This window comes from Crocuta crocuta, unplaced genomic scaffold (genome assembly GCF_008692635.1).
Source record: "Crocuta crocuta isolate KB4526 unplaced genomic scaffold, BGI_CrCroc_1.0 scaffold429, whole genome shotgun sequence".
NCBI lineage: Eukaryota > Metazoa > Chordata > Mammalia > Carnivora > Hyaenidae > Crocuta > Crocuta crocuta.
Genome location: NW_027527381.1, coordinates 743,376 through 758,611, shown reverse-complemented (window position 1 = coordinate 758,611; position 15,236 = coordinate 743,376). Strand labels below are relative to the sequence as shown.

At 35.1% G+C, this 15,236-nt stretch overlaps 1 protein-coding gene across 1 annotated transcript in view; it reads right to left on the bottom strand.

Moving 5' to 3' along the window:
• Nucleotides 1-319: 319 nt before the first annotated feature.
• ANXA10 (annexin A10) overlaps nucleotides 320-15,236 on the bottom strand; it is a 137,359-nt gene continuing 122,442 nt past the window's right edge. Inside the window, exons 9-14 of the mRNA XM_077771929.1 lie at nucleotides 9,585-9,638; nucleotides 9,395-9,488; nucleotides 8,658-8,753; nucleotides 6,275-6,333; nucleotides 2,742-2,864; nucleotides 320-549 (exon numbers count right to left, since the gene is read on the bottom strand). Coding sequence (XP_077628055.1) covers nucleotides 481-549; nucleotides 2,742-2,864; nucleotides 6,275-6,333; nucleotides 8,658-8,753; nucleotides 9,395-9,488; nucleotides 9,585-9,638 — 495 coding nt within the window. The 3' untranslated portion in view covers nucleotides 320-480. The remainder of the gene's footprint in view (nucleotides 550-2,741; nucleotides 2,865-6,274; nucleotides 6,334-8,657; nucleotides 8,754-9,394; nucleotides 9,489-9,584; nucleotides 9,639-15,236) is intronic.

The following is a 15,236-nucleotide window of genomic DNA, read 5'->3' as shown; positions in this document are numbered from 1 at the left end:
GCATCTATCTGGTGGTATTTTGCTGTTTTATATCTTCGTTTTCTTTGAAATAGAGGCAGCTTTAGATGTTTACTTTTGGTTTATTGCATTTGTACAAAAGTCTTGAAAATTTCTCTGAGGGGGATTGCCACACACTGTGTTTTCTTTCCCCTAAGAATGCTGAAGGACAGTGTAAGTAGACTCTCTTATTCTAGAGAATTGAAAATTCACATTTAAAGAAAATATATTTCAATGAAAAAGATTTTTATTATTCCATTATACAAATTTAATACATTGCTGATTTGGGTAATAAGTATAAATCTAGCCTCATATACTTTTATCAATAGATTTTTCTTTGGCTTAGAATGATTAAAGATAGCAGAGAAAATATGATTCCACAGTTTTGCTATAATGCTTCTAACAGTGCAAATTTATCACAAATTCTATATTTTGACAAGTCTGTAGCGAGGAGTGCGCAGTCCTGCAAATCTATCTCTGGATTTAGTAGTCTTCAACGTCACCAGCACAGATGGCCAGCAGAGCTTTCTCATAATGGCCTGAGGCAAAATTCTGAAAAACAAACAAACAATGTATTTGAAAGGAAATGTGATAGTATTTCTAATAAAGAAGCATGATTCCTCTGAACTACAGTCAGAAAGATCCATGGGCCATTAATGTTTCTAAAATTGTTGTCTTTTTTCATCTATAGATTTATTATGTCCTGAGAAGTATTCCCAGTGGAAGTTATTGAAAAATAATGCCATGGTTATAGGCAATAGAACAAGGTTTATATGAAGTTGATTTTACCCTAATGTGTATTTATAAAAAAGAATAACTTACAGTAGAATTAAATATCCTCAACTTTAGAAAGAGGTGTCCTAATATTATCATTGTAAATCAGCTTAGGGTCTTGGAAGGCAAATTGGCAAATATGTCTCCAAAGACTTAAAAATGTTTATACTCATTAATGCAGTAATTCTACTTCAAGAAATATATCCTAAGGAAATAATGATCAATTATTGATGAGCACAAAAATTTATATTCAAAAACATAGACAGCTTTACGTATAATAGTGAAAAAGTAAAAGGCAATATTTAATATTGTGGGGTAGTTTATGGATTTTATAACATACAGTGGAATACCATTATTCAATAAAAGTATTCCATTATGTAGTAAACCACATTAATGTTTATATATATTTTTAAAAAGACAGAACCTACAACAAAATTTCATTACTAGTTATCTGTGGTGGAGAATAGGGCAATTTTTATCTTCTTTTTATGGTCTTCTGTAGTTTCTAAGTGTTTAAAAATAATAATCCCAAGAAATAAATAGAATCCTAAAACCTAAGTTAAAAATCAACTATCATATTAACATTCTGTCACACAAAGTCATGTAATTATAATTCACTTCTTTAAATGCACATAGTAGTGTTACGTTAATTATATGTAAATAACAGTAGACTTTGAGGTGGCTGTGGTTAATTGCAGTAGTTTATGCATTTAGAAAATGAGTTATGACATGCAGTTCTCAATAAGAAATGTCTATTGACACGAAAAGTTTAGGATTTTGAAGGTAGGAGCAAGGGGAGTTTTATCAGAACAAAGGAGTAAAATTCCTCCTAACTGCTGCATCAAGTACTCCCTTTGGAAACCAATGTGGCCACAAAAGTCCTACAGGGTCGTTTTTTGTGATCCTTTGGACCTTGGGTTGTCCTGTTGCTTCTGGATCACTCTTTCAATAAACTAAAAAGCTCTTTTATGCTACTGAACATTTCAGTGTAAAACAATTTGAACAAGTAACAACATCCAGCTATGTGTGAAGTAGAAGTGAAGATATATGCTCGGGGCCCTGTGCCTGGTTTAATGCTCTCCGGGTGCCATCCCCAAATTCTTTGTAAGTTTTTGAAGGAGGAGTCAAATATTTGAATTGTCGATTGGATGCTCCCAAATTACCTATATCAGGTCACATATATCTTAATAATTCTTTGCTAGGTCTTATCAAAATCCAGACTAAAGTGTAGACACATCAGAATGAAGAAATGGGCTTGTTTACTTCTGAATCCTTGCTGCTTTGCCCTTTAAGGGATAAAGGGATAGATGTGGACACAAAGAATTTTACGTTACTCTCAACATTAAATTCTTCCAAATTACCAATTTATGGGATTGGACTGGCCGCCCTGCCTTCTATAACAATATGAGAGGAGACCTGTACTGATCTAAGAAACCTCTTCACAATTAGTGTGGTCTAATTGTAAAATGCATTTTTCCTGATACTGGTCGCGCTTCAAAATTTAACCGAGAAAGCACGATTACACAATCAGGGGATGAATATTTTACATGACTGCATCAACAATTTATGTTCAAAACACATCAAAGAGGAGAAATAAATTCTGTTACTGAGGTGAAGGGACTTCCTCATTTAGCCCCTGTTGATGTTAGAATTGTTAACTTTTAATTTTATTATTAATTTTTTAAATATTTATTTTTTAGAAAGAAGCATTAGGGGAGGAGGAGCAGAGAGAGAGAGGGACAGATGATCCGAAGCAGACTCTGTGCTGATGGTAGAGAGTCCGATGTGGGGCTCGATCTCCCAAACTGCGAGATCATGACCTGGGCTGAAGTCAGACAGTTAACCAGCTGAACCACACAGGTGCCCTATTAACTTTTTAGATTCTAACATGAAGTTATTTATATTAAAGCTCTTATTTCAGTTTCAAAAAGGATAAGATGTGGGTCAAAATCAATCCTGTGTAGATTTACTTTGATGTCATGAAATAGGGATTTTCCATATCTCTCTTTGTATCGTTTCCTGATGGTCATCAGGTCTATTTCACTTCTGGCAATTAGAATCCTGATTACGGTTTTATTATGGAAACCAAAGTCCTAAAAGATAGAGAAAAGGAGAGAAAAAAATTAGAAAACAGTAAGAGTTAATCTGTCTAATATAGACTCATCCTCTTTTCTGTGGCTATTTATACCTCCTGTGCTCCTCAGACACTGGCATCGATCTGGGGAGTGCCCAAGTCACACTCTCAGTGTCCTCTGTGACTTCTCCCTCTCTCTTACTGTGTACATACAGTGAAGGAGTCTACCTATTTGACTTCTTTCATTTGCTTTATTAATTTATTTTGTTAAAGTATAATTGACATACTATTTATTGCCTATCAGTTCCAGATGTACATCATAATGATTCAGTATTTTACACATTACACAATGATCCCCCCAAATCTATTTTTTTACTATGCAGTTTTTTGCCATACATTTATTACAGTATTATTGACTATATTCCTTATGCTGTATATCACCATGATTGATTTCTCTCTTAACTGGGAATTTGTACCTCTTAATCCTCTTCAGCTACTTTGCCTATTCCCCCACCCCTCTCCCTCTGTTGTTTCCTGTACCTGTGTGTTTCTGTTTGGTTTATTCATATGTCTTGATTTTTAGATTCTACGCATAAATGAAATAATATGGTATTTATCTTTCTCTGTCTGACTTATTTAGCATAATGCCCTCTAGGTTCATCCATGTTGTTGCAAATGGAAAGATTTCATTCTTTTTTATGGCTGAGTTATATTCCTGTGTGTGTGTGTGTGTGTGTGTGTGTGTGTGTGTGTGTGTGTGAGACACATTCTTTATTGAAGGACACACAGGTTGTTTCTTGGCTATTGCACATAATACTATAATGAATGCAGGGTGCATATATCTCTTCAAATCAGTGTTTTTGTTTTCTTTCGAATAAATACTAAGAAGTGGAATTGCTAGATTGTATGGTAGTTCTATTTTTAGTTTTTTGAGGCAACTCCGTACTGTTTTCCACATTGGCTGCACCAGTATACATTCCTACCAACAGTGTATGAGGTTCTCTTTTCTTTACATCTTTGCCAACACTTGTTATTTTTTGTCTTTGTGATAATAGCCAGTCCAACAAGTGTGAGGTGATATCTCCTGGTTTTGATTTGCACTTCCCTGATGATTAGTAATACTGAGCATCTTTTCATGTGCCTGGTGGCCATCTGTATGTTGCTTCTGGTGGGACTGCTGGAACCCGTGTGTGGGTGAGGGGGCCCAGGACATGCTGGGGCAGCTCTAGCAGGCTAGGTAGAGCACCTGCACCCTGTTGGTGTCTCTGCTATCAAGGTGTTCATTCACACCTCTGACCTGGAAAGAGTTCGAGCAGTTCCTCGTCTATTTGGTGACTGCTTTAAGATTAATGCATGAATTTCCTTTACTTAAAGTCTAGTTGTCCTTTAAGTCACTGTTTCTTCACTGTGCCCAGGGCAGGCAGTCCGTGCATCAGCCCCTCAGTGATATCCCTTCCTACTACAGGTCTTTGTGTCGGGATTACTATGTCACCAACTCTCCCTTTCTTCTCTATGTAGACCCTTTATCACTTGTTGTGCAGAAGCTGTTCAGCTTTCAGTTCTTCTTCAGGAGGAATTGCTTTCTATGTCAGTGTAGATTTGCTGTGTTGGTGAGAGGTGGTGTGTTCAGGGCTGATCTTGGGACCCTTTCAATTTTACTTCTTAAATGCCCCATAATTTCTATTTCCAGTGTCACGGGCCCTCATCATTTCACCCTGATTCTGCAAAGTTCCTTTTTTTAACAACCAACTTTCACACTGTCTCCCTCACACTGCATTTTGAAATACAAATCTGATCATATGCTCTTTCTAGGCAGAAATTCATGTAGGCCAGGGAGACAGGTGGGTTTCGAATTCTGTTGGATGAACATTGGTATGTCTGAGTGAGACAGCAGTTGCATTTTTGTTTTATAGTCTATTATTAAAAATTGTAAAAATAAAAATTCCAGGTATTTGAAATGCTTGCCGATTTAAACTCAAATACTGAAAAATACAAACATCAATTTCTGTATACTAGCTTCAGAAAGAATATTGCTTGACAAACCAATTTTGATTTGTCTTTACAAATGGAGTAATAGGGACATCCAGTGGCCAGTGAGCATAAGTTTTTTTGAGCATAATATAATATTTAATGTCTGAATGTTTTGGGAATATGGCAGCTAAGCAAATTTTCATAATTTGATGTGATTCAATTAAGTGATTTACCCAACTTTCCATATTTCAGTTGTGTCATTCATTAGTGTGCACTGGAGAAATATCTCCATAGATGCTCTTTGTTTAGCAGTCGTGTAAACAGCTTTGGCCAATATTTTCCATTTGAGTTTATCATATATCAACAACTCAATTCCTCGAATATACAATCTTCTTCTTTACCTCCAAACCAGTTGTGAGTACACATATGTTTATTTTTGCTTTGAAAGACACACAGAAAGAATAGGATTTTTATTTATTATTAGAATAAGTTGCCCTCAACTTGGGCAAATTTGGAATCAGAGTAATTTGTGCTTCTTTTCCCATGGTCATTCACAAGTGAAACTTCATTCTGGTTTTGGGGAAGGACACTAGTGAAATCATTCAGTAACATTGCCCAATACATTATTTAAAATTTTATTTAATCAAATCTACTTTTTCTGCTTGGAAATAGAATAAAATAGGGGAAGGCCCTGAACATTAATCTTATTTCTGTGTTCTGAGGATACGTAGCTTATTGTACATAAATAAAAAATATTCATTACACAAGATATATAATAGAAATATTCTTGAATATTATATTATCCCAACATGCTAACTACTTTTAATAAACTGGTTGGGGTAAAAATTACTTTGGGGATAAAACACTGAGTATTAAAATTGCTGTATTACTGACTTAAAAATAATTTTCACTGAGTTTTTGAAGCTATGATATATGTACATTGATTTGATTCAGAACTTTTCTTTTTCAAAATTTGGGTAATGCACTTTATGAATAAAGTGTGCACTGTCTCATGCATTTAAGTGTTTGTTTCTTAAAAATAAATGCACCAAAGGATGTGTGATTGACTAGCACAATAAACTATGAAAAACATTCTCATTTAATTACAAAAATGGATTTAGAATTTATTGTTTTCTAGCCATCTCTTTTTAAGTGTTTTTTAAGATAGCACTTTATGTTTAAAAATAACCACTAACATTATTTTGTGTTTTTTTAAAAACATTGAATTCTATTTTTGAACTTGTATGCAAATATATTTATTTCAAACAATATATGTTCAATGTATTATACACCAGAATGAGACCCACCAAAGTAATAGTGCTCTGCTTTCTACACAAATTGAGTTACCTGAGAAGTATGACTCCTTATGGCCTATCTCCCTCATGTGCTTTAGCTAGTGATTTGAGAAGGTAAACATGATTTCTGGAGAAATTCTAAAAATATGTGGGTCATACTTACATGGATTGCATTATATAGCCTATAAGCAAAGTAGGCTGGTTTGTCTCGAACACACAGAACTAGAAAAAAATCAGAGAGAAAAAAAGAAAGTTTGAAAGTGACAATATATATTTTCTTCAGAATTTGGGAAACAATGAGAATACTTCTTCTTTTCTATTAAAATCCTAGAAGAGTGATACTTTTTGAGTTCTCTTTGGGATCCTTCATTGTACTTTGTACTAAAATTTTTATATTTAGAATAGTGGTTAAGACCATAATACATAGAAAAATGTAAAGCAACAATATTATAATGACTCATTCAGATTTTCATTTAATTTATCTCTACCTCTTGGAGATCTCTAGTTCCTTCACAGAGCCTAGAGAAGAAAGCTGTGTGCTCTTTATTTGAAAATTAAATAGAGCTTCAACGAGATGCAGCTTTATAGACCACTATTATAGATTTTTATTATAGAATTCAATGTGCAATTGGTTCATTTTCCCAAGCCTTATTCTTTTTTAATGTTTATTTATTTATTTTGAAAGAGAGAGAGAATGAGTAGGAGAGGGGTAGGGACAGAGGGAGAGAGAGAGAATTCCAAGCAGGCTCTGCATTGTTAGCCTAGAGCCTGATGTGGGGTTCAATCTCACAACCTTGAAATCATGATCTGCACTGAAATCAGGAGAGGGACTCTCAACCAACTGAGCTACCCAGAGGCCCCTTCCTAAAGGGATTTTTAATCCCTTAGAGACCTGAGAGTAGATCTAAAGTCTCTTGAAGAAAAACTGGATGGGCCATAAGGACCTAGACCAGTGTTAAGAGTCACGTAATCAAAAGTTTTATGGCATTAGAAGCACCAAGAGCCTAGTTAACGATTGTCCTTGATAGAAGTCAGTTGATGATTCACTGACATTCAATATTGTCTATTTGAATACGTGAATAAATTAACAAATGAGTAACATATATGAGGCTTTAGCTTTTAGGCAAAATAAAAGAATCACAGTGATGTTTTCTCTGTAATTCAAGTGATAATTTTAGGTTGTGAGACGATGCCTTCATATTTTACTTATAACTGTGAACCTCCTAGCATTCCTGAGTCACTGCTGGAATGCAGGCACCTTAAGGACAGGAGATTTTTGTGTGGCTTTTGTTGTTTCACTGTTCCATTCACAGTGCCTAAATCAATGGCCAGAATAGTAGATAACTCAATAAATGTTTATTGAATAAATGAATAAACCAGTTACATTGTTTTCTAGTATCTCTCATGTCCAGTATTTCTTCTCACTCACTGCTATGTTTGTGGTGTGGTCTACAGTGGAAAAAGAGCTATCTTGAAATTCAGACGATATGAGTCCTAGCCATAACTTTGTTGCTCATTACTTGATAGACTTTGAGGCCATACTAACCTCCTTGGGCCTTGTTTGTTAAATGAATTGTAATAAGATACATGGTGATTAGATTATCTTGAGAATTAGACCATCTAAAAGCACCCTATTCTCAGAAACACACACAACTATTCATTTATCATATACTATATCAAGGATTTCATAAATCCCACCAAACCTTTTCATGGAACCCTAGCATAAAACTCTTTGACAAGCTAAGCTATACAAATTCTGTTACCTCTCCTCTCCAGCGCCCATGTGTCTGTGCTGTTCTAAGAATGAAAAATCATACTATCCATTTATTCAACAAATATGGGATTACTTGACGTGTTTTCTGTGGGGACATTTCACAAAGACCCTTCATTAACAGTTCCTGCAATGTGTGCTGTCACGTCACAGCGCAGAACAGCACAAGGTACAGCACGGGTAACTTAATAGTGGTTGTTAAGGAAAGCTACCATTGTTTTCCTCTCTATGGGAAGATATCTTTTCTTTGGAAAGAGCTAGAGGTATGTCTCTTTCACAACAGCCTGCAGAAATCGCTACTAAGTAACAATGTTTTTTATGGTAGATCTTTTTTTTATGGTAGAACTTATCCCTTAAGGCAAAATATTAGAGATGGGGACAAAAAATTCTTTTCCTCTTGGAGAAAAGAAAGCCATATTGCTAGGATTTACCTGCTCCTTAACAAGGGAATGGAAGTCAATAATGAATTTAAAGGTGTGAGATCCCAGTTACCTGAGGGAGTATCTGAGAATTCAGCGTTTCCTAGTATGAAAGTTGTACCTGTTACTAGGGAACGGTATTAATTAATTAAAGTTATCAACTTGCCATATTAGTGCATTGTATCAGTAGCGAATGTACCTTTCCTCTACAGAGTTAACTTCTTTACTAAATCATTAAATTCAGGGGAAAGGGACTCAAGGAAGAGCATACTGATGTATCTTTAATTCAATCAGAGTTAATTAGCATTTATTCTGGGATAAAAGGTCTGCTATAAGCCAAATAAATTATTACTTACCAATTGCAACTAGCAACTCTTGGAAGTATCCATCATAACATTCATTAATGGCATCTACTAGGTCTTGCCCAGAAATATTTTGAAATTCCTGGAAAACTTCAAGAAATTGATACAATTCAAAAGAGAGTTGTACATATTATAAATTTAAAATATAAATATTGATTAGATTGCTATAAATATTGAATGTAAATAAAAGGGTGCAGGTTGAGTTGGAGTAGGCTGACTTTACACATTTTTATAGTGTTTTATATATGTAGTACAAAATTTAAATAAAAGGAACGGAAAGGTATAGAAGTCAAACAAAGTGCCAGCTAATATTAATGCACCTTTAAGACCAATAAGGCAGCTTCACATAAATTGTGACATTAATAATAATCTCCTTGACTTGTAATGGACTAGTTAAACCATGTTCACTATACTCTTCAAGACAACGTACAATATGCCTAATAGGAAATAGCTAATATATTTGAGTAAATTCTCCATCAAAAACAGAGATGATTTTAAAAGATTCCTTACTTAAGGATTATGTAATTCAGTTATCGGAAAAATAAAATTATAAGAGAACTTTATTCCTTAGCAATGTCATTAGATGAGACAAGTCTGTATAAACATAATTGAAAATAAGTACTTTTGTGATGAGTATGTGTAACATTTCCCTTTTCTTTCTTCCAGTTAACTACTTGCTTTTTATTACACAGTCAGTTAAGTAGCTGAAAAGGAACTTGAGTAACAATTACCCAGCCACAGTTGTTGATAACTTTTGTTGCACAGGATCATTTGCAGCATGGTTTTGTGTTCCCCTGTCTTCTGTTGACAGGCTTCCCACAGGACCTGAAACATCATACAGCTAGGAAGTAGCACCACAACCACCCCAGACCATTTTAACAAAGGTTTTCCGCAGTCATTCTGAGATCTGGTTGTAGTTACCATTGCATCCTGAGCAGCCATTGCAGGATCTGCATATCCTTCCTCTCTGGTTCCCTGTAAAATATGCACAGGTTTTCCTTTGTATATTTTCTTAATTAACAGTCCATATAGGATAATTCGTATAAAAATCTTTGGTAATCCCTGAGAAATTTCTATCATTATTTGGAGTCTACATTTGTTGAACACTGTATGAAATGTAGGTCCTTTTTTAAAATGTGGGGTTTTAAAATGTTTATTTATTTATTTGGGGGAGGGGGGCAGAGAAAGAGGGAGAGAAAATCCCAAGCAGGCTCCATGCTATCAGCACAGAGACTGATGCAGGGCTCCATCTCATGAACCATGAGACCATGACCTGAGCTGAAATCAAGAGTTGGATGCTTAACTGACTGAGCCACCCAGGTGCCCCTAAAAATGTAGGTTTTATGTTTTTCTTTGCAGCAGTGGTAATCTTTCAAAGATGTTGCAATGTTTTTTTTACCCTTCCAGCTCTCTGTGCAGTATCTCTTCCCATCAAACTGAGCATCCAAGGTCTGGCAGTGGGCAGTACAAGTGGATTTAACATTATTAGTGTAAAAATGCAGAGACAAAGAATGAGTGAATATTCAGTCCCTGACTTGTAAAATAAGATATGTATAAAATAATCATGAAATCCAAATTTTGTAGAGTAAGAATATTTTGCAAATTTGTTTCATGCCCAGCACCACCACCCCTTTNTTTAACCTTTCCTTTGGTTTGAGATCTGGAGGGAAGTTTTTTTTTTTTTTTTTTTGTTTTTTTTTTGTTTTAAACTATGCTGAGAGAACAGAGAGGATATAGTAGCTTTTGCTCCTATCTTCTTTTTGGACTCTAGAAATGGCCACATTGTAATGAACTCAGTGATATAGCAATATGGGGCAGAAGAATACCCTAAGTACAACTCTCTTGAATTAATATCAATGCCTAAATAGGATTAATAGGCTACTTATCTGCTCCTGATGGAGAAAATTTCTTATCTCAATCAAATTTCTTAGCCGTTCTTGATGGAGGAACATGTATGTTAGTTGAGAACATGGCTGGGGAGCTTGACAGAGTTTTTTGCAGTTCTAGGTATAAGAAATATTTTTTTGAAACATAGATTTTTGACTTTAAAGTTGAAATGGTGCTCGTTTGTTTACTTCTTTGTGCAGTTAATTAACAAAAGCACTTAAACAGGCCGGTAGATTTTTTAAAAATGCGAATAAGGTAAGTTTGTGATTTAGCTTTTTCTGCCAAGGTAGAGTCAAGCTGATTTCACCATGCAAAAAGCCTAAGACAGCAGCATGGTTGTGTGTAATTGATGTAAATGCCAGAGAAATGGTATAAATGAATATAGAATTTGGGTTAGGGATGAAATAAAACTGTGAAAAGAAGAAATTAAGGGGCTTAAAACTTAGCTGAAAATATTTGGACAAAGTAATTTGAATACAGATAATCACTGAAAACTGATGTCAGTAACATCCTCTGAAGTCTCACTGTACCAGTTTCAGAAACCATTGTAAAGAAAATCCTGACAGTCAAGATGAGGAGTAAGCATCCAATCGGGTAGTTTCCATTCTCTCTGTGAAAACATTTATCATCTCTAGTGTGATTTGCACACACTGATTAATTAACCTCCAAGTGATTAATTTGTTTAATTATTTGACAGATAATTAGATCTCCTGTAAATCTAGTTTAATAAAAGCATGCACAAAGTGTTGAAAGCTCATTTAATGACTGGCATTCGTTTTCAAGAAGGTGTTCTGGCTGAGTTGTTTCCTTATTAGAAATATCCCTTTTGGAAAATACTGTGAAGATTAAATAAAAAATCTCTCCCAGAAAATATGACAATAATTTTCAACACTTTCATTTCATCAATACCTGAAGGCTCCTATGCTTCAATTCCCTCAATCTCTATTAATTCACAAAAAGAGGTGTGCCTAATTTTCATGATGTTAAAAAGATGAAAGCCATGGACAGCCTTTACTTTGATTCTGAAAATAGAAATGTAGAGGGAAGTAGCGGATGTTATTACATCTGAAGAATTTTAAAGTACTTGTATTGATAGGGAATTGAAAGAAAAAAGGGTTCACATTCCTTAAATTACAAAACCAATTTCTCTAATCTGAATTTCAAGAAAGTTTAAATAATAAATATAAGGACATAGAAGCAACTTATAATAGAGTCAAGTGGAAAAGAAATATAGAATGTTACAGAGTCTATCTCTTATCTATCTATCTATCTATCTAGCATCTGACATCTACCTATCATCTATCTGTCATCTATATATACAGAGAGAAAGTGAGAAAGAGAAAGACAGAGACAGATCGACAGACACAGAGAAAGAGAGAGAGAGACAGAGACAGAGAGTGACAAAGAGACTGAGAAAGAGAATAATGATCCTGACTACAGGGTGAAAAAGGTATTTGGTTACACTGAAACAGCCCTTAGTTATCTTGTCGAAGCTCTAAACTGCATAACCCTTTAGGGAGGAATTCCATTTCTTTTTTGTAAAATGTCTAGAACGATTCTCTCTGAGTGGTGTGCACCCCAGACAGTGGTCAGAAGTGATAAACTTTTTCAGCTCCCTAATTCACTTTTTATCTTTCCCTAACCTTCTAAACTTATTGATCCAAATGCTAAATCAGAAGCTCCCAACTGAACAGCTACTGATGTAGAAGTCAGGAGTCAATGGGAAATCTTCAAAATATTTAAAAATCTAAGAGAAATTATACATTTTATTAAGCAGTGTGAATTACCATGAGACTTCTGGTCTTCAAAAAGACTATTATTAAAGAAGATTGTACTAAGATAGACCTTTTATGTTTATTACTTCCATTCTCTATTGTAGTTTAAGTACTTTTTCTGAAATCCATATTATTTTATACTAATAAAGTGTGTTTTACGTTTTAAGACAAATGTACTGTGAAACCTTATAAGTATATAATCTTTGAGTAAACTTTATTTAATTTTCCTTGGCTTATAAAATCTAGGTCTCTATTCACCCTCATTTTTTGATATTCTCTGTTGGAAAGAAAATTTTACCACACTGAAAAGCTATTTCAAAGTTAAACACACACACATAATTTCATGTTCGAACTCTAGAAAATGAGATTAGGAAGTAATACTCATACTATAAAGTCATAATCCAAATTAGGTAAAATCCCATGATGACATAAATCAGTGTGTTGTTTTAAAATATGTGTGTCTATATAGATAATATTATTATATATACAAGTACACATACATATATGTTTTACCAATAATAAAGCATTAATGTTTAATTTCAGGGAAAAGGAATTGCAATTATGAATAAGATTGATTGCCCTATTACGATGAGAAAACACTGTTCACTAACTTTTTCCCCCATGACTTATTTTCTGTCATGTGAAATTTTCAGAATGGTGTGTTTCATTTTTTCCTGGTATATAAGAATCTGTGCATTAAAAAAATGCACTACAATCTTGATTCTGAGATGTCGGCACTTTTAAGTGCCTTACTGGTCAACCATTTAAGAGGTACAGAAATTTTAAGAGGTCATCTACATATTGATCATTGACATTTTGCCAAATAGAAGTAGAACTGGAGTGGGGTCAGATGGGGTTGGAGGTAGGAGAAATTACATTTAAACCGGGGGGGGGATAGTGTACTTAGTCCTATTTATATATTGGCCCTCTTGTTCAGTATATGTGTAATGATGGTTCTATGAGCCTCAGTTTTCTCATCTCTGCAAGGAGGGGACAGCCATTGCGTTCCTTGGAAAACTGACTCTGAGACGGAGATCAGCACATGTCTTGCTTATTATGGAGTGTGCTTGGGAGCAACACTCATGGAAGGAAGCAGAAATTAGCAGGATTCGGCAGCAGAAGCTGGATTGCGATGTAACTCTAATGGAATGCAAAGTTATCCTTATAAAATACATTTGTTTCTTACTAGAGAATGTATCTTTTTCCTTAACAATGTGTTTTTTAAATTTTTAAAATGTTTTTATTTATTTTTGAGAGAGAGAGAGAAAGAGAAAAAGAGAGAGAGAGAGAGAGAAGGAGCAGAGTAGAGACAGAGAAAGAGGGAGACACAGAATCTGAAAGCAGGCTCCAGGCTCCAAGCTGTCAGCACAGAGCCCATGTGGGGCTGGAACTCACTAACCGTGAGATTATGACCTGACCGAAGCTGGACACTTAGCCCACTGAGCCACCAGGCGTCCAAAACATGTATATTTTTCTTTAATAAATTGAAATAAATTTCTGTTTGGATACTAAGAAAATAAAAGAAATAAAAATTCCATCTTGATATTAAGATGGAACTCATTGGTTTACAAGGGGACTATTGACTTTCCTCTATTAGGAGCAATGCCTGTACCAATATGAATTTCTGACTGGAAACTGTTATTTTACCTGATGTTTTGCAGCCTTATCAGTTGAAAATTTTAAAAAATAATGACCCTCTTAAACTGAGAGAATATTTTGTTTTGTTTTGTTTTGTTTTTGTTCTTTGGGGTTTTTGTTTTTATTTAAATTCCAGTTAGTTAAGACACAGTGTAATAATAGCTTCAGGTGCAAAACACAACAATTTAATACTCCCATTTGACACCCAGGGCTCATCACAAGTGCCCTCCTTTTTTTAAAAAAATTTTTAATGTTTTATTTATTTATGAGAGAGAGAGACACAGTGTGAGCAGGAGAAGGTCAGAGAGAGAGGGAAACACAGAATTCGAAGCAGGCTCTAGGCTCTGAGCTAGTTGTCAGCACAGAGCCGGTCGCGGGACTCGAACCCACAAACCGTGAGATCATGACCTGAGCCGAAGTCGGACGCTTAACCGACTGAGCCACCCAGGTGCCCCACAAGTGCCCTCCTTAATCCCCATCTCCTATCCAACCCATCCCCCCACCCACTTCCCCTCTGGTAACTGTCAGGCAAACCAAGATACAGACTCTTTTTTTTTTTTTTAATTTATTTTTGAGAGAGAGACAGAGAGAGTGAGAGGGAGAGGGGCAGAGAGACAGATGGAGAAAGAGAACCTCAAGCAGGCTCTGCACTGTCAGCATGGAGCCCCAAGGTGGGACTCGAACTCAAACCATGAGATCATGACCTGTGCGGAAACAAGAGTTGGACGTTTTACTGACTAAGCTACCCTGGCTCCCCAAGATACAAACTCTGAACTATTGAGAGAATCTTTTAATTAAAATTAGTCTTATGACATTTCAGAGTTAGGAAATATTCAGTTGATATGCTGCCAACAGATTATTTTTAAAATTAATAATAATTATTAAAATTTTCCCAATAATGACTTATCTCTTACACAAGTTAAAATAAGTTTATTTCTATGACAACTTACACAGAAGTACCAAGCTGAACTACGAAAAGACAAACTATCGCTATCCATTGATGTTATAATCCTAGAGACTAGAACTTGGTCCTTCAGACCAGGACTTGATTAACTGAGGTTGGTGATGTGGGCAGTTTTATGAACTGTGCAGCACAACCATGCAAATCCAAATCAAACCAAATGAAAACTAAATGCAATGAAGCAAATTTGTGAGTTTATTTTGAAAAATGGAAAATTTTAATTTAATTGGAAAGTCAGTGGCTATGAGTAGTACTATCCACCTTTTACATGTGAACAATTTGAAGAAATCCAGTCAGTCCAAACGATCAATC